The sequence below is a fragment of the Zonotrichia albicollis genome, chromosome 4, assembly GCF_047830755.1.
Source record: "Zonotrichia albicollis isolate bZonAlb1 chromosome 4, bZonAlb1.hap1, whole genome shotgun sequence".
Lineage (NCBI taxonomy): Eukaryota > Metazoa > Chordata > Aves > Passeriformes > Passerellidae > Zonotrichia > Zonotrichia albicollis.
In genome coordinates, this window is record NC_133822.1 from 13484847 (window position 1) to 13512556 (window position 27710).

General features: G+C 40.4%; 1 protein-coding gene across 2 annotated transcripts in view; it reads right to left on the reverse strand.

The window, feature by feature from the left end:
- RELN (reelin) overlaps nt 1–27710 on the reverse strand; it is a 284024-nt gene that overhangs the window by 13965 nt on the left and 242349 nt on the right. For both annotated transcript variants that reach the window (XM_074538845.1, XM_074538846.1), the window contains exons 42-58: nt 26813–27033; nt 25609–25756; nt 22026–22284; nt 20562–20811; nt 18140–18308; nt 15485–15625; nt 13567–13744; nt 11739–11932; nt 10410–10666; nt 8785–8939; nt 7802–8016; nt 7339–7516; nt 6123–6298; nt 3663–3769; nt 3106–3348; nt 2369–2544; nt 737–810 (exon numbers count right to left, since the gene is read on the reverse strand). In XM_074538845.1, the coding sequence (XP_074394946.1) occupies nt 737–810; nt 2369–2544; nt 3106–3348; nt 3663–3769; nt 6123–6298; nt 7339–7516; nt 7802–8016; nt 8785–8939; nt 10410–10666; nt 11739–11932; nt 13567–13744; nt 15485–15625; nt 18140–18308; nt 20562–20811; nt 22026–22284; nt 25609–25756; nt 26813–27033 (3141 nt within the window). The remainder of the gene's footprint in view (nt 1–736; nt 811–2368; nt 2545–3105; nt 3349–3662; nt 3770–6122; nt 6299–7338; nt 7517–7801; nt 8017–8784; nt 8940–10409; nt 10667–11738; nt 11933–13566; nt 13745–15484; nt 15626–18139; nt 18309–20561; nt 20812–22025; nt 22285–25608; nt 25757–26812; nt 27034–27710) is intronic.

The following is a 27710-nucleotide window of genomic DNA, read 5'->3' on the forward strand; positions in this document are numbered from 1 at the left end:
CAAGAGATTGTCAGGAATAGATTGTGAGCAATCATTTTCACTTCTCTGGAGCCACAAATAAACAAGAGGTGAGAGGTCAAAGCACAGGTGCAGCCAGGGGGATATTTGAGTGTTGTGGAGCCCTTGGTGGTGGTACTCCCAGCAGTGTGGTACACACAGCTGCTCTGGGTTGCCTGACAGGATTTATTTAGGAGGCAGATCCTTAGTCTCTTTCTTACAGTCTTCATGAGAGTCCCAATAGAATTTGCTACATTTTCACCCACAGCTTTTTGAGCACAGAATATACTGTCATTTTCACAAATTATAACATGCTGCTATTCTACAGCTCATGAGGCAGTGCTATTGTTAGCTAGTTAAAGACCAATTTGGAGTTCAGTAACTCCCAATTCATGACAGCTTGGTCCTGTATCCTACTAAATAATTTCCTGCAAATGTGTTTTCCTGGGAGCACATTTTTAACAGGAACATGCTCATGATTGTAACTACAAGCTCAACACCATGAACCTGTCAACATCTCGGATAAAATATAAAGAGAATTTATGGGAGTTATGTAGACAAATCCCAGTGCTTGCACATGGGCTTTGTTCAGATTCTGTTACAACATGAATAGCAAAGCATATTACAATAATTCATGTAACAACATGAATAGCAAAGCAAAGCTTTAATAAATAGAAGCTCTCTACATTTTTAATGTCATACTATTTTTTTCAGGTCTGTGTATTCTGCTGTCATTTACCTGGCATCCTTTGTATACTCCAGCATCACTGAGTGGAGGTCCCCACAAGAATTTGCCTCACAGCCAACCACGATCTATAGCACAAATAAAATCAACTGCTATAACAATTCAGGTAGGCATTTAAAGTGATATATAATCAAGTTATGTTCTCCTTTTTTGTTTCTTTATTAGGTGTATGAGGGATTGTCAACTTGGGTAAAATCCATCAAAAGTGGATGGAAAACAAAAGACACAGTACTTCAGATACTGTTTTTACTTAAAGAATTTTACTTCCTTGCTACTGTTATTTCCTAACAGAATCCTAACATTTCATTTCTAAAGTCCAAATTAAATATCTAAACAAACATTTCTTCTGAAACAAAATATATGGTAGTTCCTTGGCATTTCCAAAAGTGAAGCACCTATGAAATTTAAAATTCATAATGATAAACATGTGGATATAAACTTTAAATCAGTCCAATTTAGAAACAGAATTATTCTGAATATTTAAAACAATAGACACGTTTGTTCCATATTACAATAGAAAGATTACAATACCCAGTGTACATTACATTGCTAAATTTCAAAACCAAACAGAAGCCATGCTACAGCTGAGTTCTTAGTTTAGAAATAAAATCTTTGCTGTGAGCAGTGAAGAAAAATGGGGAGAAGGTCAGGAAAGAAAAACTCTGCAGTAAGAGTTTAGTAATATAAACTATTAAATGCTGATGGGTTATCCTAATTTTGGTCTTAAAATGGAGGAAAAAGATGATAGGCTGGGTAAAATAAGCATCTTGGAGGCATTCTTGACATTCAGTAGTAAAAAACTTCAGAGACTCCTCTCATATATAATTTTTTTGGCATGCTGAGTGGGGAAGCAGTGCTTTAGGGACTATATTAGACAGTAAATATGAAATAGACAGTGACATTAAGAAAAGGTGAAAATATTGAGCAGTGGAAGATGGTAAATTCTGTAACTATCTTGTTAAACAGAAGAGCAGGAAAAAAAACCATAATAAGAAAATGGATTAGTATTTTGATAACCCTACTTTCATGTTAGTTCCTAGTTTAAGACAGGGTACTTGGGGAATGGCCAAGAACATTTCTGGAAAACAACTACTTGTTGCCTTTGGCCCTGGGTAGAATTCTACCTTAAATCAAATTACTCAGAAATATTTCTCTGATGGTTTAGGTAATTTGCCATGACATAAGGAAGTAGAAGGGGCACCTCTACTTGAACACACTTCCATTTTCCATATCATGCTCTTCTCCAGCCTTCTCCCTTACTTTTTCTGTTCCTTCACAAATATGGGGAAAATAACTTATTCTGCATGGCATCTATTCTCACCTTAGAAAATAATTCCTACTGTATCTGATGATCCAATCATTTCAGGAAAAAGGTATTAGACTTCTAATTCCTCTGACTAACCCCAACAGCTTACAGACAGTCAGAATATTTTGACATTTTACATTCATGCAGCCCTTCTGGTTCTCATTACCTACACTTCATATTTTCCTTTAATTTCTAGTAAAAAGTCACTATTAATTATTCATCCAATTGAGCATCCTAGTTGGAAGAACAATAATTTCTGGAGACACATTAGATGAATTTTCATTGTGTTCTTTACTTTGGAGAGAGAGAACATTTCTTACTTTAAACTGCATCATGTATCCTGGCTGTATAATGAGCTCCCTGGAGGACAGGATGTTGTGTGTTTTATCCTTTTTCTTATTTGGCCAGTAGAGATGGAATGATGGATTTCCACAGAACCCTGCAGTTCTGACTGCATTAGGGTAAAAGCTCCAATTTTCTTCATGAGAGGTGCCTTCTATTAAGATGAGTTAAATAAAATTACTTCATTGTCTTGGTAAACATCAAGGCTTAGAAATGAATCCACAGAATCACTTGACAGAGTACTTTAGTAATATGGACACTACATTTATGCTATCTGTAATGACACACAGTAAGCTACAAAGAGAGAGACATAATAAAGACATTCATTGCCAGAGAGGTAATTATAGCATTTAAATATCAGTACTTTTAAAAAAATATGATGAGATAAGAGCATAATATCAGAAATTTAAATGAAATGAGTTGGAATGAAAGAAATTTTTTTACATGTGCAGACATGTGCACACATATACATCGGAATATACATATGTGTGCATACACACACATATATATATATGTACACATACACATATATATATATATATTTACACACTTCTATGAATAGCATGAAGAACAGCATATAAACAGCATTAGTCTACAAAGTGAAAAATGTGCAGAGTTAAAATAAAATAAAATCTGCTTGCAAGCTCACAGGGCTCAGGTAAGACAAAGAACAGATAATGCCAGACCACAGACGAGCTGTGGCAGCCTGTTTTACCATCATCAAAGGTGTCCACCAGCTGGCTGGGGTTGATCTCAGCTCCCCCAATGAGGATGTTGTCCAGAGCCCACTGGGCCCGCTCGGGGCCGGGCACCACGATGCCGCTGCTGAGGGTGAAGGGCTGCCACCAGCGCAGGCGCGTCGTGTTGGTCAGGGCGCGCTCGGGGAGCAGGATGTAGTCGTGCCTCACTGAGATGTACTTTTGGTAATCCATCTCGTGGAGCAAAGTCCAGGATATCCCTAGAATGAAAAGATGCAGGTTTAGTGATATAAAACCAAACATATGGTAGAATTTTCTAAAGGATTAAAGATAATAGGAAATAAAAAGTAATAGCTGTGGTCTTCTGATAGAGCTTAACTTCTAAGGATAGCTGGCAAGTGTTACTCACTCCAAGAGTAATCTTGCAATTGTAAAAAGGAATAATCAGCTTGGGTGGAAGCCACTGATTACTGAAGTAATTTTTATTTTGGATCTCTGACAACTTGTCAGGTATTCATGGTGGGTGAATACAGAACCAGACTGAAGGTCAGCTGTAAATACAGTATGTACTTGCCTCCATCAATGGAGTAATCTAGCAGCACTCCTTCCTTTCTGCAAGTTGGTCTGTGGCAGGTTGTCATGTTATTTTCACTCCCAATTCTCCCCCAGTACTGTAGAAACCTAAGAGTAAATGTATATGATCACATCTGTGAGATTTGCACGAACAGAGATTGCTTTCTGTTAACAGACAGGCTGAAATTGCTCCAAATCCCAGCATTTTTAAGCAAATAACACTGATACACAAGTACTACAAAGCTTTTCATGGAAAAATTTTCATGGGAACCTCAAGGAATTCAACTAAGAACTGCCCCTGGGAGTAGCCCATTGCAAATGTACCAGCCAGGGACAGACTAGATGGGAGCTGCTTTGAGCTCCCTGAGAGTCCTGGTGGAATGGGAGCTCACCATGTGTTAAGGTGTCCTTGTATCAATGAAGGATAGAAAAAAAGTTGATAAACTGAGGCAAGGTTGGAACCAGAGCTCAGAGCCAGAGGTCATACACTGAAAAAAATAGGAAGTTCCAAATGGATTTAACAGGGAAAAAAAAAATTAAAAAAAAAAATCAATCATTCTGAGAGTAACTGAACACTAGTACAAGTGTTCCAGTACAGACAGACAGTAGGATCTCTGTTCTTGGAGGTTTTTAAAGATCCAATGGGACAAAGTCCTGGGCAAACTGCCCTGAATTCAGTGTTACCTGGCTTTGAGCATGAGGTTGGATTAGAGACTCCCTGAGGCCCCTTCCTTCCTGTAATTCAGCAAATTACAAAATTTAAGAAGTCAGAGTGTTTGGCTTCATTAAAGCAGTATGATCAAGAGAAATGAAGTTGTCTATGTCATGTCCTTAGCTTGTCTAAACTGACAGAGTTCGATTGCTCTCTGGATAACTCATCCTTTCACAGCATAGAAATGGAATGGATCTTGTATGGCCAACCAGGAGAGAACAACCAGCAGAACTGCTCTGAACTCAGTGAGAGACACAGCTGGTGACTCCGGGAGTGATGCCCTGGTGACTGGTGCCTCTTTGCAGGACAGAAGTCGCTGATTCCAGGACATTTCTGGACAAAAGGATCTGCTGCTTCACCTGGACTTGTCAGACCCTTTCCACTGTGCTGGGGTGAGCCTTGATCTCTATGACTCCTCTGAAAGTGTCAGCACCTTAGGAATCATAGCCCCAGCACCCTGGGAATCATAATCTCCTCAGTGTCTATTTTGCTATGGTGAGGGTTCTCAGAGTCTCTCTAGTACATGTCTGGATAGCAAAGTCTTGCTAAGCTCCACCTGTCCGGGTCCCTCAGGCAGGCTCCCAGCCACAGGCAATCTCAGCAAGCAGCTCAGCTCCTAAGTGAGATCAGCTCTTTGGTGAGTTCAGCTCTTAGTGATTTCAGCCCTTTGCTTGCTAAGTGCCTCAGCAGATGCAGGAGAGAGAGGAGAAGGCTGTATGAGGTTCCACAGAGGTGTCTTTATTGGCAGCTTCTGCAAAGGGTGACAGTGACAGCTCTTCTGCAGAACAGCACGGAAATGGGGGTTTATGTAGGGTATAGGGGTTTTGGGAAACATTCTAATAGTAATGGTGGAGGTGGAAGTGACTTATTGTCTTACAGAGAGATAACAAGGGTCTGAAGGCAGAAGAGGGGTTTCTCACGTCCAGTCATCATGACTAGGCATTTCCTATCTTAGGCAACTCGTTGGAATTCAGGACATCCCTCTGGCTGTCCTGAATTGCCAAGACCCCTGCCAGAGGGCTCAGAGACCCTGGCACAGAGCCCAAGACACTTGTGGTTTTGATTATGACCCATGGAGCAAATGACCAACCTTATATGAAGATCTGCAAGCCACGACAGTTTAAGTAGAATGATAGTGAAGTTATCACAGGGTGACAAATAGAATTTTGGGATTTTTAGAATGGGAGTTCAGGGGATAAGATGGAGAAATCTGGGTGGGTCCAGCCTTTCTCCTTCTTCTCCTTGGCCTCCATCTTCTGCTGTGATGTTGGCACTTTTAGGTTGACTAGAGTAGAAGCTCACTGTCTAACACAGGTGATAGGTATTGGTAAGTAATTGTAAATATTGTACACATAGTTTTGAGTATAAAAAGACAACACCACCCCGGGGGCAGGCAGAGTGCCTCTGACTGTCCTGCTGAGCAGACCTCAGGCAGGACAGGAAAAAGAATTTTAAAGATAAGATACAATAAATGACCTTGAGACTGAGAACTGAAGAGCTCTGACGCCTTCTTCAACCTCCACGATGGGAAAAGAGACTTTCTAACTTATCTCGGGGTCACTCTGACCAGCAGAGATCCCAAGAGCAACTGACCACCAGGGAGGCCCTGTGGCTGCTACAAGTGCTTGCCTCAGGTGGTGCTGCTCCAGTGGTGGCCCAAGAATTCCCTGAGCTAACAGCCATGCTGCCTGCTGCTTTGCCATCGTATGACACAGCTCCCCGTGACAATGACACAGAACCATGACCTACTTTGCCCCCCGCAGGTCCAGATCCTGAGTGACAGCCTGCCTCACAGTTGCACCTCCAAAGTACAGGGTTGTGTCTTCTGCCAGAATTCCACACTCAGTACAGGTATTTCCACCTTCTAAGGACATCCACAAGTCTGGTTTGATTTCCTCATTGTCAAAGCGCTCTTTCAGGAAGGTCTGTAAGTAAGGTATTTAACATGAAGCACAGGTAAGTAAGATTTCAAGTCTTTTTAACAACAGCTGGAACTGACCTAAACATGTTTGAAGGGCTCAAGAACACAAAATTTTTTCTCAGGGTGACTGAGCATAATCACTTCTGGCTGAATTAGCCACTTGAACTGAACTGGCTAAATGTGAAAATATATTAGGGTTGGATTTTAACACACTCAGGAGGTAAAGCAGCAAATTAAAACTGGCATATACAAATGAATGAACATGTTGGGTTTGTGTGGCAAGGTTCTGATGGCAGAGGGGAACAGTAGGGGACTTCTGTATTCATGGGAGGAAAAATATTCTATATCTTTCCTCAGCAAAACCAGAGATCCTGGCATTAAGGAGCTAGCAGTAAAACTTCCCTAAAATCGCTACCATTTTATCCCAAGTGTCCTTAATACGATGGATACCTTACTAAATAAAAATTGCAAATAGACAATGATATTTGTTCATGTAATTAGTATTTCAGAGGGAAACCAGAAGGTTATAATAATTCAAATTACATGATAACTGACAAGTTAGTTAGTTATTTTTAACTTTTATATTAGCAATATCTAACTAGAGTCCGCTTAGTTGTTATTGGGTAACATGAGTAACAGCCAAACAGCCATGTAAATTAATTTTCTAATTTTTTGTCATTTTCCTTTATTCCCTACTTCAGTAAGCTCTCTCACAGTAAAGACAATCTATTTTGTTCAAATACAACCACATGTGCGAGGGTGATTTTCATCCTATAATGATGATTAAAAGACGAACAATGAACTTTATCACAGCTTTTTCAGGCTAAGTGTTATTTTCAAACATACAACAACAAACCCATTATTGAATAATGCAGTAATAGTTTTGTTAAAAAACTGATGAAAGGGCTGAAAATTCATTTGACTCTCTTCAGGCTGACAGGAATCAAAGCTAAATTTCCAGTGAGATCAATCTCTCCTCTCTCTTCTTCCCAGTCAAACATATGCCAAAATTATTTCTTTAAAAAAAACATGCAATAAAATTACCTTCAGTGTCTGGGTCAGGTAGCAGTTTGGACCCGAATACCCAGGATCACAGATGCATTGCTCATTCAAGCAGTCTCCATGACCTCTACAGTTTTCCATACAACCAGGGCCCAGATAGAAATTATCAATGGCCCACTGCATATCTGAGTATTTCTGGTAGAACCGAAACCTCACGGGACTAGATATAAAGGAATGAAGAGAACCAGACAAAGGCATAAACCAACTTTTCTCAATTGAAAAAAGGTGATTAAACACAACATAATCATGACTGCACTATCTTCTGAGCTTCCACAAGTAGTGGAAGTACCTATTGAAATGGATTTTTTTAGATATCCCTAATGTAATGCAGATAAATGCTGCTATTCTGAAATTTCCATGAAAGAAAATGAATAGGCAAATGTCCTGTTGTGTTTCCAGGATGGTACTCAATCCAAGACAAAATGAGTAACAAATTCATACTTACTTGCCCACAAGGCTTTCAGGCAGTGTGTAAGTTACTCTTTTCCATCCTTTTGTGGGAAAGAAGACAGATGGCTGTGAGACACTCCCAGCACATTTTGGATCAGCTGGTAAGCACTGAGGTACTAAGTAACTCCAGGTAACACCAAAGTCAGTGGAGTACTGCACATGGACCTGATTTTGTGCAAGTTTTTCTGAGGGTTTACATCCAACAGAAACCTAATAAAGAAGAGATCATCAGTAATTAAGAATTAATTGTGGTGGGGAGTTTAAAAATGTGTTTGAACCTGAAAACAGACTGCAGAATTTTGCTTGAAATGGTGGCAGCAACAGTGCCTGTATGGTGCCAGTCATCTGCAGATCTCTTTGATATTCTCCAGACTGAGAACAGACACCATATTGTGAATTTTGTTTTTTTCTAGATAGTTCACATTTCTGGATTTCCAGATTTTGACACTCATGCCTTAGACCCCAGTGCAATAAAACAAAGTTAATATCTCCTCCCACACAACATGAGATTTGAATATTTCAGGGAATGCCACAGATTAGGGAGACCACATTTATGGATGGATGTGCAAAGGGTTCTTGAAATTTCCATATATTTCTGGGTTATTTCCTTAGTTTAGGTAAATGGGTGTACGAAGGCCAGTTTGGGTGCAGGTTTGATATGAGTGCATGACAACCCAGGAGCAGAGTGAACTACTGTGGAACTGCTTTTCCCTCACCAGCAGGTGTAACAAAACCTGGTAGATGTGCAATATCCTTATTACACAATGTCCATAGAACTGCAGTGCTGGAAGAGAAGAATGTGTCACATCTGAGACCAACACAGAGTAAGTGAGAAAAATGAGGATGGCCTAATAACAACATTTTTCCCAGCAGGGAATGACTCCTGTGTAGCCTATACATCATCTTTCCTCCTGAAAGATCTACTTAGACCTGGAACAAAGTGTGGTTTTGAATAAGTTTACTGCAGACAGATTTTACCTTGAACTGCATAATCCAGCCTTCTGTAGGAGTCAGGTCGTGGGTGACTGCATAGACCTCTCTGCCATCGTGGCTCCCACAGATCATGACACCATCAGGAGAATCACAAAATCTCTCAATTGAGCAATCATCATGGAATAACCAGTGTTCATTCACTTGAAAATAAATGGCAAGGTCAGTAATATACAGTGACAATATAAGTTAAACAGGGAGTAGTGTTAACCACAAAAGGTGATTCATAGCTTTATTTTTCAGCCTACATGAGAATTATTTATATTGCTCCTGAGAATGTCGGTACCCCGTTGTTCCCATGTAAATATGTATTACATCTATCACATTTATTGCTGAAAGCACCCTTTACTTGAGTAAGTAAGTGAGCAAGCTTACAGCTTACTTGCTGAAAGCTTACTAATGAGCTTGCTCACTTAGACATTATTTTTTAATATTAAAGAAGTAAGGATCTGAGACTTACTTAAAATATGAACTTCTATTGCACTGAACATTTTGGGAGAGCTTTTAATGGGTGTTGCCTACATGTCTGCACAAAGTGCTTAACAGACTGGTAGCTGTTAAGCCTTATAAACATACAAAGATGCATCTTCTACAAAATTTAGTTGTAGGGGAATAGAATATAGGCAAATAAAGGTAGTATAGAATGTAATCTTACCCCCTAAAAAGTTGCAGCTGGTTAATTATTAAAGATTATTAAATTAATATTATATTAAATTAATATTAAATTAAAGATTATTAAAGTTAATTATTAAAGATTAGGAGCAGGCCTGATTTTAACAGGCCACACCTATAGCCAATAAGAAGAGTGTTATAAAAGGGTGGATTGGTTGGCGGAGGGAAGAATTGGAGTCAGTTGGCTACTGTGAGGACAAGGAAGTGCTTGGAGGAGCTGCCTACAAGAAATATCAAGGAGGTACGAAACTATAGCAATATGGAACCCTTGCAATGTAATGACAATAGACCTCTTACACTACAACAACATCATTTAGTTGTAAAATGTAACTTAAATTCCTTAAAGAAAATTTTAAAAAGTTAATAAATAGGGAACAGACACTCATGATAAGAAATTTGCTTAGAATAACCTGTCACTTTTAAATTACTTTTTTTTCCTTTTAAAATAAAGGAAATAGGAAGGAAATAGAAAGAAGGCCTTCTAAATAAATTCACGCAGTTAAAAAGCTGCATTACATCTTTTCATTTTGCTTTTTGCAAACAAAAATCAAAAGACAGGGCCTCTACAGCAACAGAATTGTCTTATTCATTGGCTGAGAAGGAGTTGGAATCACATCCTTCCTACTAATCAGCTGATGATATGGACGGGCAGAAGCCAATACTGCTGCCCCTCAAGCTGTACTTTACAACCGAACTGGGGACATCAGACTTATCCTCTGCATAGCATGACTGGCCTCCGCCACAAACACCTTAGGAATCCAACAACTTCCCACTGATCCCAAACTCCTACACTACCCCTACCAGGCCTCATTTTAGCCACAGCCGGGAAACCCACTCAACCGTCGCCATCACAGTGACACAGAGAGTCAGAGGCTCAGCAAGACCTGCACATCACTGCATTGGCTCTTGCTCCCTAGCAGGGACACAGGTGGGAGTTTTACCCGTGGTTTTGTCCTGCAGGGCCATGTCGAAGGCGGTGCTACCGGCGGGCCCCGCGTCGGCCGGGGCGCGCTCGTGCTGCGGCAGCGGGGCGCTGCTGAAGGTGTCCAACATCACCGTGCGCTGGTCGGCCGAGCCCGAGATCAGCACGTTGTCGATGGCCCAGTCGTTCTGGTCCAGCCCATCGTGCTTGGGCTGCCACCAGCGGAAGCGGGTCCCGATGGTTTTGGCGTCGTAGGGAAGGAGGATGTTCACAAAGCTGGAATGAAAGCTGGGGGTTAGTTGTGGGTAAGCTGGGGGACCCTTTGCAATGCTCTGTGCTGGGTACTTTGACCAAGTCCATTACTGATGTTTCCTAGAATACACGGAATTTGGGAAAGAAGAAGAGACTGTTCTAGCCTATATTTCTCTAGGAGATATTTCTGAAACAAAAATCTTTCTGATCACTCCCAATGTCAGGGGCTCAGAGAGAGGTGGAAAGGGTCAGCACCCAACTGTGGCATGGTTTGAACAACCTCACTTGCTCCAGGTGTCCGTATGGGACTGAATGCAATGGTCTGGACCAGCAGAGTATGGCCATAAGGCTCTTATTCAGGGAAGTGTTAGGAAGGAGACTGTGCAAGTGAACTAAAGATTGCTTTTTTCAACCTGGAGCCATTCAGCAGATAGCAATGTTCCAGTACAGTTTTATCTGTTCCGTTGCAACAGTAGAAAATAGTACACTGAAATCTCATGTCCAATTAAATGCCAGTTATTCTTGGTGTGCTTGAATAAAATAACAAATAATGGGTCTGTCACATCCCCGTTTTCTGTGAATCTTTTAAATTGGTCAGTGAGAAAATGGTCAGCTCACATATATGCATGATTTGAATTTCACAAACGTCTGAAAGTAGGGCTTGAGTGTATCCATCCTTTTGATGGGTAACTACAGAAATGCAGTTTCTCCTGGCCACACCATTTTGAAACTAACTTACATCAATGAGTGATTTTTGATCTTGCCAATAAAGAAAGAGATTGCAAATGTTAGCAGCTTTAAGAACAGGATGGACATCACTACAGCTATTAATTTATCTTCCTGCAACCATTTGCAAATCTACAGGCTCCTAGGTATTCTTGTATTTCTGGCCTAGCAGCTGCACAAATGCTGATGCTCTCAATACATGCACCAAGGCCATTAATAAACACCTCTGGGACTGTACAAGTTGAAATCATACATCCCAACCTGACACCAAACCACAGCACTAATATATTCACAGGTTCTGGTGAAACATTCAAGACAATCTGACGTTAGCAGAGAAATCTACAGAGGCAGAAAGAAGGTATCTACAAACCCAGGCTTGCTGAATTGATCATAGAAAATTTCCATTAAGAGGCTCCAGGTGATTCCACCATTCACAGAATACTCCAGCAGCACTCCTTGGTTGCGGTTATTTGGAGTTATCAGACATCCATACATGAAATAAAACTGGATGAATTCTGCACTGGTGAGGTTCAAATCCACTGTAACTAACATACGGCTGCAGCCCTTAAAAGCAAAGAAAAAATATGTTGGCTGGTGTTGTCTGGCAAAACTTGTGTTCATAAAAGGTGTTAGACTATGCAGTCACTATTAATGTGGATTCATGCTGCAAAAATTTCAAGGTTGTACAAAATTTTATTAATTATTTCAAAGGTAAAGCTACAACAGAACAATATGTTTTCCCTGAAGACATAATGTCAGTCATGTTTCATTCTTAAAATTTCTGTTGTGTATGTTGCTACTTGTACCTTCAGTTTTACAACATTCAGGTATTCACCTTTCTTCTGAGTACAAAAGTTGCAGAAATCCACACCTCTGTTGTAAATCATGAAGTTTTCCATGCAGAATTAATGAATCACTGATCATGTGCTAATGACTCAACTTACGCAAACCATCAAATGGCAAAGCAATTTTAGTATGTGTGTTTTCCACAATACCTTATATATTTATTTCACATTGCTTAGTCTGTTAGTGGGTGTCTACTTATTCCAACTGTAATGAAGTGGAAATGTAATGCTTTTTTTAGTTTATTTAAGAAAACTTTTCTCAGTTTGAACTTATAAATTTGACAGAAGAGATCTACAGACGTAAATTTTACGTGTTTCTAAAATACTAAATCATCATTTTTATAATCCTGAGGTTATACGCTAGCAAACTAGTTCAGCAGCAGTCAGAGTTATATACCTATATATGTAGCTAACCTAGGAAATTTTATTGTGAGCTGACTCTGAAAGCACCCACCTGTGAGACATCTGAAGGGTGGGGCTACACATGGATGCGATGTGCTTTAGGGTGGCCCTGCTTGAGCAGGGAGGCTGGACCAGATTACCCACCATGGCCCCTTCCAACCCAGCCCATTCTGTGTTTCTGTGGCTCTGTATTGTCATGGACCATGTGCAAGTCACACAAGTGCAAATAGCTTGTTATTAATTTACCTCTGTGGTCTGATTAGAATCCACACCAAACTCTGGTCTGAAAGTTTTTGTAGGGGGATAGAATGTAAGTAAAGGTAGTATAGAAAGTAATCTTACCCCCTAAAGAGTTGCAGCTGGGCTAATTATTAAAGATTAGCAGCAGGCCTGACTTTAACAGGCCATAGCTGTAGCCAATAAGAAGAAGAGTGTTATAAAATAGTGGGTTGGTTGGTTGAGGGGAATTGAAGTCAGTTGGCTGCTGTGAGAAAAAGAGTCAGTGCTTGGAGGAGCTGCCTACGAGAAACATCAAGGAGGTTTGAAACGCTTGGAGACAACAATATGAAACTTTTGCAATATAATGACAACAAATTTAAAGTGCTATGAGGACAGTCTTCAGAGGAAAATTAAAAGTCTACATATTTATACTGTTCTTTAACCTACCAGCTCCACTTTCAAAGGCCCCTCTACAGGACCCACAGACACTATATCTCAATCTCCTGGCTGCAGCATATCAAGAAGCATGGTGTCAGCTTTCCTGGAGTGTTTCTGGCTGACCCTACTCTGTAGGACCTGTTTGACTTTGACCTTCATGCAGGCAAAGGATTTAATTTTTAAAAATATTTTATATATCTGATATGTCATGCTGTTATTTTTTAAATGCTTTGCTATTTAACTTTTAAGATCAGTCCCACTTATAGTGCGAAATGGAGAGAGCTGGACACGCACCCCGCTGAAGTGCAGAGCCATGCCCGAGGCCACGGCCCCGCAGACGGTGCTGAGCTTGCCCCCGTTCACGGTCAGCCAGTTCTGGGCCGACGGGGAGCGGTTGAAGTTGTCCTTCAGCTGCGTGGGAAGGGGGGTCTCTGGCTCGTCGCAGTACAGCCCACCCCAGTGCTCATCACAGCTGCAAAGAGAAAAACAAATGCACAGATCAGCTGGCAAAGGCTCTGCATGTTGTTAAGGTACCATCTCATTCTGCAGAGGGGCATCATTTACTAGTGCACAACTGGTGTGTGGGGGTTTCAAACATCTGGCGCTTTGTAGCTAATATGAAACAAAAATGACTTTTTTGAAGGCTTAGTATTCTGTATAATTCAAGCTTCTATTACAGGGTACATTCCCAAACATAGTAAAAACAGTGAAATACATTGTGCTTGGATAAATAAACCAAGAGAATGTGCCAAGCCTAAAAATGTCCTGCTAATGTTAAGGTTCAAGTCTCTGTAAAATTTCAGTATATGGATGCTTTCTTATCTTTATATAGTCCTCCTTTTTTTTTTCTCTGAAAAACATTCTTATAATGTGTCAAAGACTGGATAACAGCTTGGAACTGTGTTCTGCTACAATGAGATTTCACCAGGGATATTGTGTCTTGGTACCTCAGTGTTGTCAGGATAGAAGAGAACACAATAATATGTCTATTTTGCAGTGAAATATATTTCTAAGAAATACAGTCACAGTGCAATTATACAACCATTCTCCCATTTCTGCTGCCATTTGTGGCTGGAAAAAAAGCAATACATCCATCTGGAAGGTATTTCTCTGTTGCCAAGACAGGCAAATCTGGGGGTTTTTGTTTGCTAGCTTTGCAGGACTCTGTGTGGATTGTTATGCAAACAGTTTGAGGATCAAGCCAGTCTGCCTCTCCTGGCAAACCCTACCATGAAACAGAGTCATCAGACCATCAAGACTAGTCAAAAAGCAAAATCTAGCCTTGTGAAGAACTGGCATACATCCTGCTTAGTGGGTATGTCCCACCTCCAGCCCAGGTAGTCTGCACCCAGCACCAGGTTAAGAGCACAGGGACGTGGTGTGAAATCCCTTGGGAACAAGGAGTCAATCCTTAATTGTTCTGCAGTTATAACTAATCATCTCAAATGGAGTAAATTAAGCTCAGAACCAATGCTAATTTGTATGAATAGAGATGTCATGGTGTACACTTGGGCTTGCGTCTTTTTTTAAAAAATGTGAAATGAGAGCACTGGTTGAGTTTACATTAACAATATAAAAGAAGAAGTGATTCTCTTTCTAACCTGTGCTGATGTAAGTGATAAAACAGACACCATTATTTTGGTTTAATTATTTTTGTAATTAGCTCCATAGAATTACCCACTCCAAAAAGCCCAGGGACAAAGTTGGTAGCATCCATAAAACCAATATGAAAAATCAATAGATGGAGGACAAAGGACTTCCTTAGTCTAAGCAGAGGATAGGTCATTGTGCATCTACTCACATGAAGTGACTTTTATGTGGAGGAAGGGTTTTTTCTTATCCACTTGCTGCAGGACTGTATGTCCCTAGAGGGCTATGCAAATTCCAGGGGTACCCTCTCCCTACCTGGTGGGAGGGGAGTTGATGCAGCAGAGGCAAGGGCAGAGGTGATGCACTGCCACTGAGGAAAGGACTGTCTGCTTTGGCCATGGAGCATGGACAGTCAGAGGTCTGGCAGGGCCAACCCCTGCAGTTCCCCTTCCACTTGTGACTTCCATTCCCAAGTGGACCCAGTGCCCTGCTCGGTTGTAACAGCAAAATCCACCTTCCTTTGTAGAATTATATCACAGTTTTTCCTGGAAATTCATCAGATTGGCAGAGAGGGATTGAAATTCTACAGCCCAGGGCAGGACAGGGAAGAGATGGCACTCACACACAGTTGTCTTGTGTGCATTTCCCGTGGCCACTGCACATGTCTATGCAGCCATCCCCGATGTAGACGTTATCGATTGCCCACGTTTGCTGCTTGTCAAAGGGAGCAGGCTGGTGCCAGCGGAAACGAGTAGCTTGAGACCTTGGGAGAGAAAGAAAAACAGAATTCTGTATTTTCTAGCTAAGGTAATCTTTATTTTGATTGAAAGGAAATGTTAGTCTTGAGGTTAGCCTGCTCTTGGGAAATTTGTTGGATACCCAGGGCTGGTTTCTGACAATGACAACATCCCTCCAAGAAAAAGGTGCCTTGATTTTGAGAACAAAGAATGGGTGCTTGGTATCAAGCTGAGAGCATGGAAGGTAGAAAATGGATCACTGGTGAAAGCAAAGCAAGCAGGCCAAAGGTGCAGTGGAGGGGAGGTAGGAAGAAGGTGGTGCTCCCAGTCAGAAGCTCAGGCCAGTCATAACCATGTCCCAGCACAGATCCAAACCTGAGGGACAGCTAGGAGCTGGATCAAGCCAGAATAATCCAAACCCTCCAAGTTTCCTGAGCCAGTCAATAAGTCCAAGGCAACAAATTTACTTTTGTTGCCTTTACTTTGTCACTGGCTTTTTCTCAGTGAATTCTCCCAACCACACTTAGGTTAAGAGCAGTTCTAGGGAGTGGATTTGGGGGCAGGTGAGAAGGCCCATGCAGGGCTTGCAACATGACCCTGGCTCTGCAGTTTCTTCCCTCCTCCTCACCCAGGGCTTGGCTGAAAATGTCAATAAATTATCTGCAGTGTGATCCTGGCTCTACTCAGTAAGTTATATTCATTTTTTTTGATTAAAATGGGCTTAACTCCCTATATGTGAATTAAGTGTCTCAGCTCTCAAGATAGATGATGAAAATCTATCCAAAACAGCCAGGGACACCAAATAGTTATTCAGCTCATGCAGCTATAGACTGAGTCAAGGGCCATGAGTAGATGAATTTCTGGAACTATGAATTCAAGCTAATCCCTGTTTTGTGGTACAGCACTAGATGGCAGCATTGAACTTTTTGTAGTCTGTTTTCTTTTGAATCTCAAAGAGAAATCAAAATTATTATAAACACACACACAAAAAACAACCACCAAAAAAAAACCCCACCCAAAAAACCCCCCAAAACTGTTCAGTGTAAAAAAGGATGTCATATAAGGTCATTATTCTCCCATGAATTATTTCTTTATGAAAATGTTGCATGAGCTGAATAAATAACTTGTTTATCCAAAGAGAAAACTACTGCTCCGAGCTCAGCTCAGCTGTTCACCAAGCAGCATTTTAAAAATAAACATAAAAATTGTGAGGAAGCCCTTTCAGAATAAGGACAAGCACCTCTGTCTTACACTGCATGCTTTGGCTGGGCACATCACTAACAATTCATGGAGCTAATGCTCCTGTGGGAAGCTTTGTATTTGCACTTTAAAATCAGCTCCAAGTTAAAAGTGAGTGTCATTTTGAGGCCAGGGGTGAGGTAGCACTCTGGAGTACAGGAGCCCTAAGAGCCTGCACAGACATGGGTGGTGAGCACCAGGCCAAGCTACTGACTACACAGCCTGCATGTGCCTAAAACATACAGCCATAAACAACTGGAGGCACACCTGCTCTTACACAGCTTGAAATAATAATGCAGCATAAAAATTATATTGCATCTAGACTAAAAGGCCTATTAGCTACACTGTTCTTATCTTAAAGCTCAACAACTCTCTTGCTTATGAGATAAGGTTGTAATAACCTCTCTCATGGAATGCCTGTCTTAATAACTTTGGGAAATTGTATTACTTGAGCAAAAAAATACAATTATGGGATTGGACAGAAGTACAATTTTTGCCTCAGTAGGGCATCAGACTTCTTGTGACACATACTGCTCAAGAAACTCTTTAGTCTTAAAATCACAGTTATTTATAAACTTGAGTTTATCTCAGGTGGTAGCTTCCTTTCAGGTCCAAATTCAATTGGTTTGGAACATCAATCCTAGCCCTGATTTTTCCCATTCAACCCCAGAAAGGCTACTCTGAACACAAATTTACAGTCTTTATACAAGAACTGACAGGGTAATGGATTTTTACAGATGACATATAGCAAAGCTGCACCAAAGAGGAAGCACAGAAAATTAATGCTGGGAAGGAGTCCTAAAAAAGTGCTATTACTTAATGTAACTGCACAGAAGATAGGGAAGAGTCCAGATGTCCCAAATGAATAGTAACAGAACACAGACTTTTTCATTACTAATGTCAAAACATGTGGCAACTGTATAGGCATTTTCAGTACAATTGCTAAAATATAAAGGTCTCTGTTTCCAGACTTGTATGTGCCTTTGATGGCATCTTTCATGACAACAATCTCAAGGCTCTACCTGTGCTTTGATACTTGTGAGCCAGCAGTTAGCTCAGCCTAAGTCTATGTGAGGAGACAAGGCTCAGCAGGAGGAGCAAAGCTGTGGAGTCACTGCTGCCCTTGCCACCTGTGTTTGCAATTTCTATAGGATAGAGCTTCTCATACTTATTTGCTGCTATTTACATGGACCAAACAAAAAGGACATGTTACAATTACTTAAACTCCATAATGCATTATGACATTATAAATACCTAGTTATGCTTTTAGATTTATTCTGCAGAAATCCAGAGGGAGTTACCTGGTATAGGGAGGCAGAGGCAAAGTAACCCGGGTCCACTTGTTGAAAGTGTCTGAAATGAGAATCCTCTGGAGATGGTACTTGTTGCATTCCACGTTAGTGGGAAGACAGTCTTTCAAAATTGGGTGCCAGGTCAGCCCAAGGTCCACTGAATATTCCAGTTCAATAGCTAAGGGTGGAGAGGTCATCAGTTATTTAATTTAGAGACCTATATCCATAGGCCTATAATAATGTGCAAGCCCCAGACAGTATCACAGGTCTGAACTGACAAAATAACCACCCAGACCTTTTCAAACCCTTGTGTCAGAAGCACAAAGCTACCTCCCTTGATGGCAGTGCAGGAGGGTGTGTTACATGTTGCTGAGCAGGTATAGCTCAGGTGGGGTCTGCAGCACATCTCCACATCTAACACCTAACTCAAGGCACCACAGATGAAAAGAGAGAGCCAATATTAAGCTGCCAGGATTAAGTCAAGACAATGTCTTTAGCTGCAGCATGCAAAAAAATGGTGTGGCAGCACCATGACCACCAAACTTTGTTTTTTGGGCTTGAAGAGTGAGATTCAGCTGGATGTGATTGCTGTGTAAAGCAGAGCAACACTCCAATTCAAACTTTTGTCTCTGTCACAAGATGGCTTAGTCAGCCTTCCACCCTTCCTGCAGACCAGCTCATTTAATTATTCAGCACAATTTTAATTTGAGTTTGTTAGTCAGTGAGCTTGTTTCCATTCAAACACAGTCTAGCCACATTAAACTAATGTAATCATTTCTCATTGAAAATCAGCAATTTCATTTTTTGATGTTTATGGCTTATAAGCTTTTATTACAAAAATTAAAGGTTAGTCAAGCTCACTAAATACTTCAAGTCAAACTTTCATGCAGCCATGAAAATGTAAATAATAATAGGTGCAGAGCTGGTACTTGAAGTAAATGTTCCAGCTGCCAGGTACTCTGGCTGAGCTGGCTGCATAAAACATGGAGCGTGGTTGCAGTGATAGGGGTGATAAATCTGTGATCTTCTTTTGATTACTAACAGACCCATTTCTTCTACCCTCATGCACAGGGAATGACCCTTAATCACCCAATCAGTCCTGCTTGGTGTTTCAGCACAGAGGACAGTGCTATAGAAATGCAAGGACAAGTAGATACAAACAAGGGTGAGTTTTCAGTGTTAAATTTCCCTCACCAAAAGAAATGTTTTTCTCATCATGACTAGAATCATGATTAGGTAGTGTCCTGCCTAATTTAATATGAAGTTAAGATAAGGGCTGTAGACAAAAAAACAAACAAAGCCGCCCCAACAAAATAAGGATCTGTTTCTTTGCCAGTATATGGCTCAGTCACCAAAATGCATCTAAACTTAGCTGAGATGATCTCAGGATACTGCAGTATTCTTAATAACAAAAGAAAGAAAAATTTTGAAGCATGTAAGCAGCTTCAGATTAGCAAAATCAGAGAAGCTAAATCTGGGTCTTCATGTAAAATCTTTTTCCATTTTTATACAGAATTGTAGAGGAAAATTCAGCAACCCACATTTACTAACACATATCACATGATGCACTGTATTGTATTCTTGTCCTCATTAAAAACATCTATACCTTGAAACCCTACTCTAAGAGGATGTGTAAAACAAGCATTAAAAAAGCTTGTTTTTAAGAAAAACCCATTTCTCATGTGCCTTAAAATTCACATAATTTTTAATTTCCATGTGATATGTATTTGATGTGATGAGTACAGAACATGTTTTTATTCATTTTTATATATATGTATATATGTGTATATACACATATAAAAGCTGTGTGCACCCAATAGACACCATATGAAAAGAGGAAGCTCAGTAATTAAAAATTGCGTCATTATGTATACATAAACAGATGTATACACATGTGCATGGTATGTATGCACACATTTGTACATGGAAATATATAGGTCTATACATATTTCATATGGACAATATAAATTTTTGCAGTTGATGCTGCTTTAGCAAGTGTCAGACGTATGTTGGTAAAAATGATTTCTTAGATATATGGGTACAAGTGAGATCAGAACTGAGACTACACTGTAAATGCAAAATCACAAAGCAAGAAACATATGCTGGAACACCCAGCTGCTTATTATTACAGCAGCACCCCAAGCAGTGGACATTATCTACTAAATGGATTTTTTGAGTAAGGCAGCTGTTAGTCTTTTTCTGAGATTGATTGAACTGCAACTTAGATGCTCACAGGGAATGATTTACTTCAGTTTATCTTAGGCTTCAGACGCCTGGAATAAAAAAGCTGATGTTACCATTTCTAACAGAAACATGCAGCTTTCTTTTGTTTCTCACTTCTTGTTACGATGAATAATGCACCCAGAAAACAAGTGAACTTTCCTCTGCACTGGAGGAAGAGGAATGGCAGGGATTACTAAGAAGCCATTACCATAACAGGAATCTGTGACAGAGCAGGAAGCTGCAAAATCGATTTGCAAGAAAGAGTCTTCGTTGACCACGATGTCGGTGGTGACGACGTAGCGGGTGCTGGCTTTCTCGATGAACACCAGCGCGTCGCCTGCGGAGCCGCACACCGGCATCTTCGTCCCGCCGGGGTGCAGCAGCCACTTCCTGCTGTCCAGGGTGGTGAAATCATCTTCCAGTACTGTGTTGCCAGAGATGTTTCCTCCTATAAGAATCTGAAACATTAGGAAAGAAACTTTTATGGAAAAGGACAAATGTCTAGAAGTCTTCACAAGCCTACAAATGATGTAGCAACCTGAGGGAGGAAGAGATGTACCACACTATGCGTATTTATTCTGCTTGTCCAAAATTGACAACGTCACTGAGTAGAGAATTTAGGCCATGAAAAAGGAGAGTATCTCTTTCCTGTAAAGGAAAGAGACTGGCTTAGCTGTACAAATGTAAAATTCAGGGAGGTGAGCTCCAATCTCAGTGAAGTAAAACTGCTCACAAAAAAAGTGTTAGTAGAAACAAAATGATTGCACTTTCCCAGTGACTGCTCTGCTCTTCTGTTATCTGGTGCACTGCTATCAGATTGTGTCTGCTGATAGAATTGGGGAAATAGCCTCTATTTTGTCACTGACTAAAACATCATCGTTTTACTCTTCAACAGCAAGCAAGGTACAATTATTTTTCATTTGTTATTCCGAATTCAGTTTCTGATTGTTCTGAAGAAATATAACTACATTCAATGAAGATATAAAAAAAATATGAGTGTTTTTAACTTCTAAACATAGGAATGGGAAGTAAAATTTTGTAACCACAACATTAAAATGGCTGGTTAGGTTTCTCCTAACAATCTGAACTTACTTCTTAAAAAAAAGTAATAAATATTAAAGCAAATTGTACTTGGACAACCCAATGACACTACTTAGAGCATAATAATTTTAGAGATAAATCATTTGTGATTTATACCAAATCATACAAAGTAATATAATAATCTTTATAGCAGAAAATCCCAAATATTAAACTTTATTTTCATAAAATTGATATTGATATTCACAAGATTGATATTTTTCAATAGGCCTTTTCTATTACATAATACCAAGCCAATTACCTATTTGGATACATTTTAAATTAAGGTTTTTGAAGTTTGAAATCAGACTTGCGTTCTGTGTTGTAAGGCCTCCTGCTGTGTGAACCCGAGGCCCTACACACATGTAGAATACTTTCTTAGAATTAAAATTCTAGGAAATTCATGGGGAAATCAGTGCTCCATGAAAATGGTGCATTAAAACCATGAGTTCATCAAACAGCAATTGTGCTCTAAATATCTTTCTACTAAGCATTTTTACTTGCTCCAGTGAAACGATACATGCCAGAAAAAGGGAAACATTAGCACTGAATCCAGTCTGTGTAAAAAGAAGCAACACCCACAGGGATTGCTCACCTGGTCGATGACCCAGGGGCTGTAGAAATGCCCATTCTCGGAGGGCTGCCACCAGCGAAGCCGGGTGGAGCTGGAGCGAGCCTTCAGGGGAACCTCCAGGGCAATGTAGCGTCCCACGTTGCTGGAGTTGCTGAAGAGGAACTCCTGGAGAAGGCTCCACGTGAGGCCCCCGTTGAGCGAGTACTGCAGCAGCACAGGCTGGCTCCTGGGGTCAGGCACCCCCTTGCCACATCCCAGTCTCATGAAGAACTGCACAAATCTAACAGGAAAAATCTTGCCACTTTCCAGAAAGATCTATTTTCAAACAACATCCTACACAGGGAAGCAGAGAGCCTTGGAGTTTGTCTACTGACTAGCCCTGTGTTTTCTAGCTCTATTTAAGAGCCATCTTTAGGAGATCTTATGATTTCCTTTCCAAAGCTTCTAGAATATAACTAGACAGACAGGTGGTATGACAAAAATTCATTTTGCCTGTGTGGTAGCTTGCCAGGCATAAGAGGCTGAACAAAGCTGGTCATTTATGTTTTTAGCTTTTGTCTGCACAGCAGATGGTGTTGCAAGTATCAGAAACATAATCCTGGGTGAAATTTTTATCCCTGTATCCCATGAGTACAGATTTTAGTGGCAGAAAAGCAACTGTGCTCTAAGTAGATCATAATTTGCTACGAATTTGCTGAAATGCTTAAATTCAAAATAAGCATCCCAGTTTTCCATTGGCATAAACCAGAGAAAATCTGGACGGGAGAACAAAGCACATTTCACTTTCAGGGATCATTTTGTCCATTTTGTCAGCCTGGGAAATTTGTCTAAATTACAGCGTTTAAATGTGCTGGCTTCCCTGAAGCCAGCCCCAGCCACCCAGGGACAGCAGTGCTTTCATCCCCCAGTTAATTGGCTTCTCCAAAGCTGCACAATGGACTTGTATCAAACTGCGAAATCCCTCCCGTCAGCCGAGGCTCACAAATAGCTCCACTGTGCTCTTGGAGTGGGGGGAGCCATGCTGTAATGATATTTACTTTCTGGACTTGCAGGGATATTACAAGTATTAATTCATGTTTGCACAGCTTTTGCACAGCTTTGGAGTGTTTTATCTGTACTAATTACTATTGCGTTAGTGCTGCCTGGCTCACGGTTAAATAAAATGGCGCAAAAGAAGTTTTACATCAAAAATCTCGTTCTGGTTTGTTCTGCAGGTAGATCTGCTGGGAGTGGAGGCTGCAGAGATGTTGGGCAGACAAAGCTCCAATAAAATGCCAGACTTACAAGTCAATTAATTCTAGTCCTCAGTGCAACTCACAGTTTCTCTTGCTACTAGATAGAGCTGCTTTTGCTATAGATTATATCCACCTCCATGTCCCAGACATAACATATTGCTCGTGCTGTAAAGGAGCACTGGGCACCCTCATGGATCAACATATCAAATGTAATGGATTTGCTTCACTGCTGGCAAGTCTTTCTGCCTTCTCAGATTTACTCCAACATTGGCCACATAATTCAAAGGAAATAAACCCGGGTGACCTTGTCTCTGTGGCATCTAATTTCTTTGCATTGCTGTTCTTACATCTCAGATTTTACTAATGTAGTAATAACCCAACAAAATACAGGTAACAATGTCTAGTATATAAAAAATAATTTTAAATATCTCTCTTCTTATCCCAAAGATATTTTGCAAAGGCTCTGCATATTTTGAAATGGAAAAGCAAAGTGTTTTCTGTAAATCTAGTAACACTCAAATGTGAGGATGTTCTTCTAGTAATTCAGAATTGAAAGGGAATTGATCAGCTGTAATACCTAAAATATTCTCTTCTTACTAATGCGGTGCAGTTTCAGCTACCACTATCACCATGATGTGATACACTGTCCCTGTGTTAAATTCTTTAAGGCACAGATGTGATGGCAGTGGATTGCAGAGTCCACTTGATTTCAATGCCCAGGTGCTGAGCGTGGCTTGCAGCACTGACAGACACAGCTGCTTGCCTGTGCTTTTCAGGGGATGTCCTCATAAAGAAAAGGAAGTTTTAATGCGACATCTGAGTCTAGCACCCTTAAAAAAATAGTTGTTCTCATCACTCCTGGCCTAAATTGAAACCTCTCCCCAAGTCCTGTGCAGAACTTGGCACATCTGTGTCACAGCAAGACCTGTTGTGCTTTGCAGGTGGTGGACAAAGTCAGTCTGCAAATGTAGAAAATCCCACTGTAATTACTTTAGGTTGCAAAAGAGCAGCTCCCTGAAATGCCACTGCAGTGTGCCTTGCTGTTCAGAAGAGAACATACAGTTATTTCTTGATAACTGTTATTTTTCATAATCATAAATACAAGAAATTGAGTGTTCAGCTATGTTTTCCTAAGACAGAAGTAATTTATCTCCATATAACACCTTGAGGTCAATATTTGCAAATCCAGCTACAGACCATCATGGAAAAGAGATAAATAAATTAAGGTTCTTTGAACATGAGCAATAAGGAAAACATAATTTAGCTAAATTATGAAGTGACTTACAAGACTTTTAGTATCTTTTGTTAAACAATCTTCTAATTTCAGAGTCATCTAGGAATCAGTGCTGAGTACTGGGGTTTGTTTTTATCAAACTCTGAAAAAAGTTTGCTGTGAGGAATCTTACAAATTACAAGGGTCCTTAATATTACACATCAATGAGGTTTAGCTAAGTGCTGATCTAAAAACTACAATGGTTAGACATTAGGCCTTTCTAATGACCATGAGTCTTTACAATGAAACCATTATTTAAAGATTCAATACCAATGCTGACAGGTAAAAAGTAGATAAAATGCCTGTTAAAATGTTTCCCACAGAACATCAGAAAGGCGTAGGGTGTTTATAAGAGATCAGTGAAAAAAAGTCTTGGAGAAAATGCAGTCTCTCCAAAGCAATAATACAAGAATATCAGCTAAAATACAGAACAAATAGAAAACAATGAGTATTTGTTAGCATGCTCACAATTGGGATGGAGTTTAATTCATATTAGTGTAATTTTTTTTAATGTGGCTTGCTTAGCATGTCTCACTCATCACATGTCTCCGCTGCAGGCTGTAAAGATACACCATAAACTGTAAATACACTAAAATATTTGGTTTTCAATAGCTGGTGACAGCTTGATGGGAATTTCTCAGTGAATTATTGGAAACAAATGTGCACAATAAGAAAAAGAACAAGCTTCAGAAATGAAAGAATTATGAGATGACAAATGTAGGAATTATACTTTCAGCAGATACTCCTGTTTCAGCAATGGCTCATAATACACCAGACTGTAAGAAAAGCAGAGCATTTCTCATGTTATGGATTTAGGAAACAAAAACTTGCATGAACTACTGAAAGTGTTGCATCAGTTTCCAGAATTCTTATTTAAGGAAAAAAAAAAAAGCAACATTTAAATGGTTAATTCAATTAAAGTTCAATTTCAATTGAATTTATCATGGTGGCAGTGGTGAAAATGGAGCATTTGCTAGTAGTATGAGGACCACAGAATATGTCAGCTTGCTTTTGCTAGAGAAATATCACATTTGTATCATTCTTCAGCATGGTATTTCCTCAATGAAATCCTGAAAGAACTTTAGAAAGGTGTTACCTGGCTTGTGACAAATCTAGGTCTCGAGTCATCAGCATACGTAAACCTTCCTCGTTAAAGAAAAGGTTGTTTCCTCCAGACATGATACCACATTTCCTTGATGGCTTTCCACCACTCACGAGGAGGAATCTATCCGACTCCAGCTGACCTGAATACACAGTGAATACATATTTATGATTTACTCTGAAGTGCTCCTGCTGCAAGAGTGCTACTTCCAGAGGAAGAGACATAAATTAAAAATCCCACGCTGACTGAGAAATATTCAGTGTTTCCAATGCCATGTATTCTAGAAAGCTGACACAAACCAAAGCAAAATAAATAAAATAAACTCAGAACTGTGAGATCTGAGACCTTTGTTTCCAGTTATTCACAAGGTTTTCCACCTTTCATCATTTATCTTAAGGTAACAACAACGTACTTGGGTCTATAAAGAAACTTTGGGTTCGAAGTGGTAGCATGCAAGCAAGGGCTGGAAAAATTGAAAATGAACAGCTGTGAAGGGATGAGTTTGGTTCACAGGTGCTGCTTTATGAAAACATGCTCCTCTTGCCGTGCTTGCTAGCGGGAGAAGCCTCAGAGGGGTTTCAGAGTTGTGTGCAGGGATGCTGTGTGCACCCAGGCATGTGTGAGGCTTTGAGCTCCCCTCTGCCTTCCCTCTCTTGGGGTCTGCTGTGGCTGCTGAGCACTGGCTCCCACTCCTGAGACACTTGGTCTGCTCTGAAACCATGATTGCTGTAGGAGAGAGGGTCAGATTTCCCTTGTAGTGAGAAATGACACAAACTTAAAGCCCACTGTTGTTTGCCTCACTTGCAAATGCTCTGTCTGTCCTAAAGTCAAACTACCATCAAAACATTATTTATTTCCAAGATTATTTTCTACATGTAGAATTTCAGGAAGTTCTGTTTCAATGAAGATTTTGTAATCCAAAATTGACAACATTACTTAGTAGAGAATTTAGAGTATCTCTTTCCTATAAAGGAGAGAGAGAATGAAAATTTTGTAATCCAAATTACATCATCAGGCATTCACAAACCACACCTGCAAATGGCATCTGCACTACCTGGTTCATGGGAATAGCCCCATGGCACAAATTCTAACCAGAATCATGCAGTGGTGAGCAAGGCTTTGCTGTTTAACCCCTTGAACCCTGGGTTGCCCTAAGATGGACAGGCAGCATTCAGATGCCCCCTCCCAAGAGAGATACCTTCAAAGTCATCCTTGAGGAAGTCAGCGTTCCTGGTGCTGATTTTGCAGGTGGGCCCCGAGTAGCCAGGGTCGCAGATGCACCGGGTGCCGTTGACGCAGCTGCCGTGCCCGTTGCACATCTCCTCACACTGGGGACCAATGTACACGTTGTCAATGGCCCAGGTCACAGGCTGGGACCCAGCAGGGTAAAACCCTTGGTACCACCTGAACCTCGCCAGCCTGAAAATGGCATAAAGTGTGCTTATTTTAAATTATAGTTCCATCTATTTTTTTGTATTCCATACATATACCATTATATGCACATACATATTATTCTTTCTGTCAGAACTGGCTTGATAAATAGGTTAATTCTAGAAACTGACTGCTAGATCTAATTCCTTCAGTACCTCACGTGTCTTTATGTTGACGTTCAACCCAAGTACTGACAGAAATAAAAATAACACTATTCATTAGCTGTAATCTCAAAACTGAATGACAGGCATGATTTTCAAAGTTTAAAACCGAGCTACTCTTAACTCCATCATTCATGGGGAAGATGAATGGCCGTGGTCTGGTGGATTCCCTTCTGCTTTGGTGTACAGTGTGTGGGTCAGACCCAGCCACTTTCACCCTCTCCTGGAGAATGAGATTCTAATTCATGCTTCCACTATGCCCCCAGGGAGACCACCTGTAGGGGTGGAGTGGGAGGATCTCACCCTCAATTACCCAGAAAGAAAACATGATCTGTCATGTCACCAGGTATTCAGCTTGCTTTCAGGCAGCTTAATCTTAAAGCAGGCTGATATTGCAAATTGTTAATTTAAACTATGTTCTCCTTTGGGTGCTGTCCTGTCATTTTTAATTCATCTCCTAAGTGCTACTTGCATCAATGCTGCATATAAAAAGGAACCAACTGG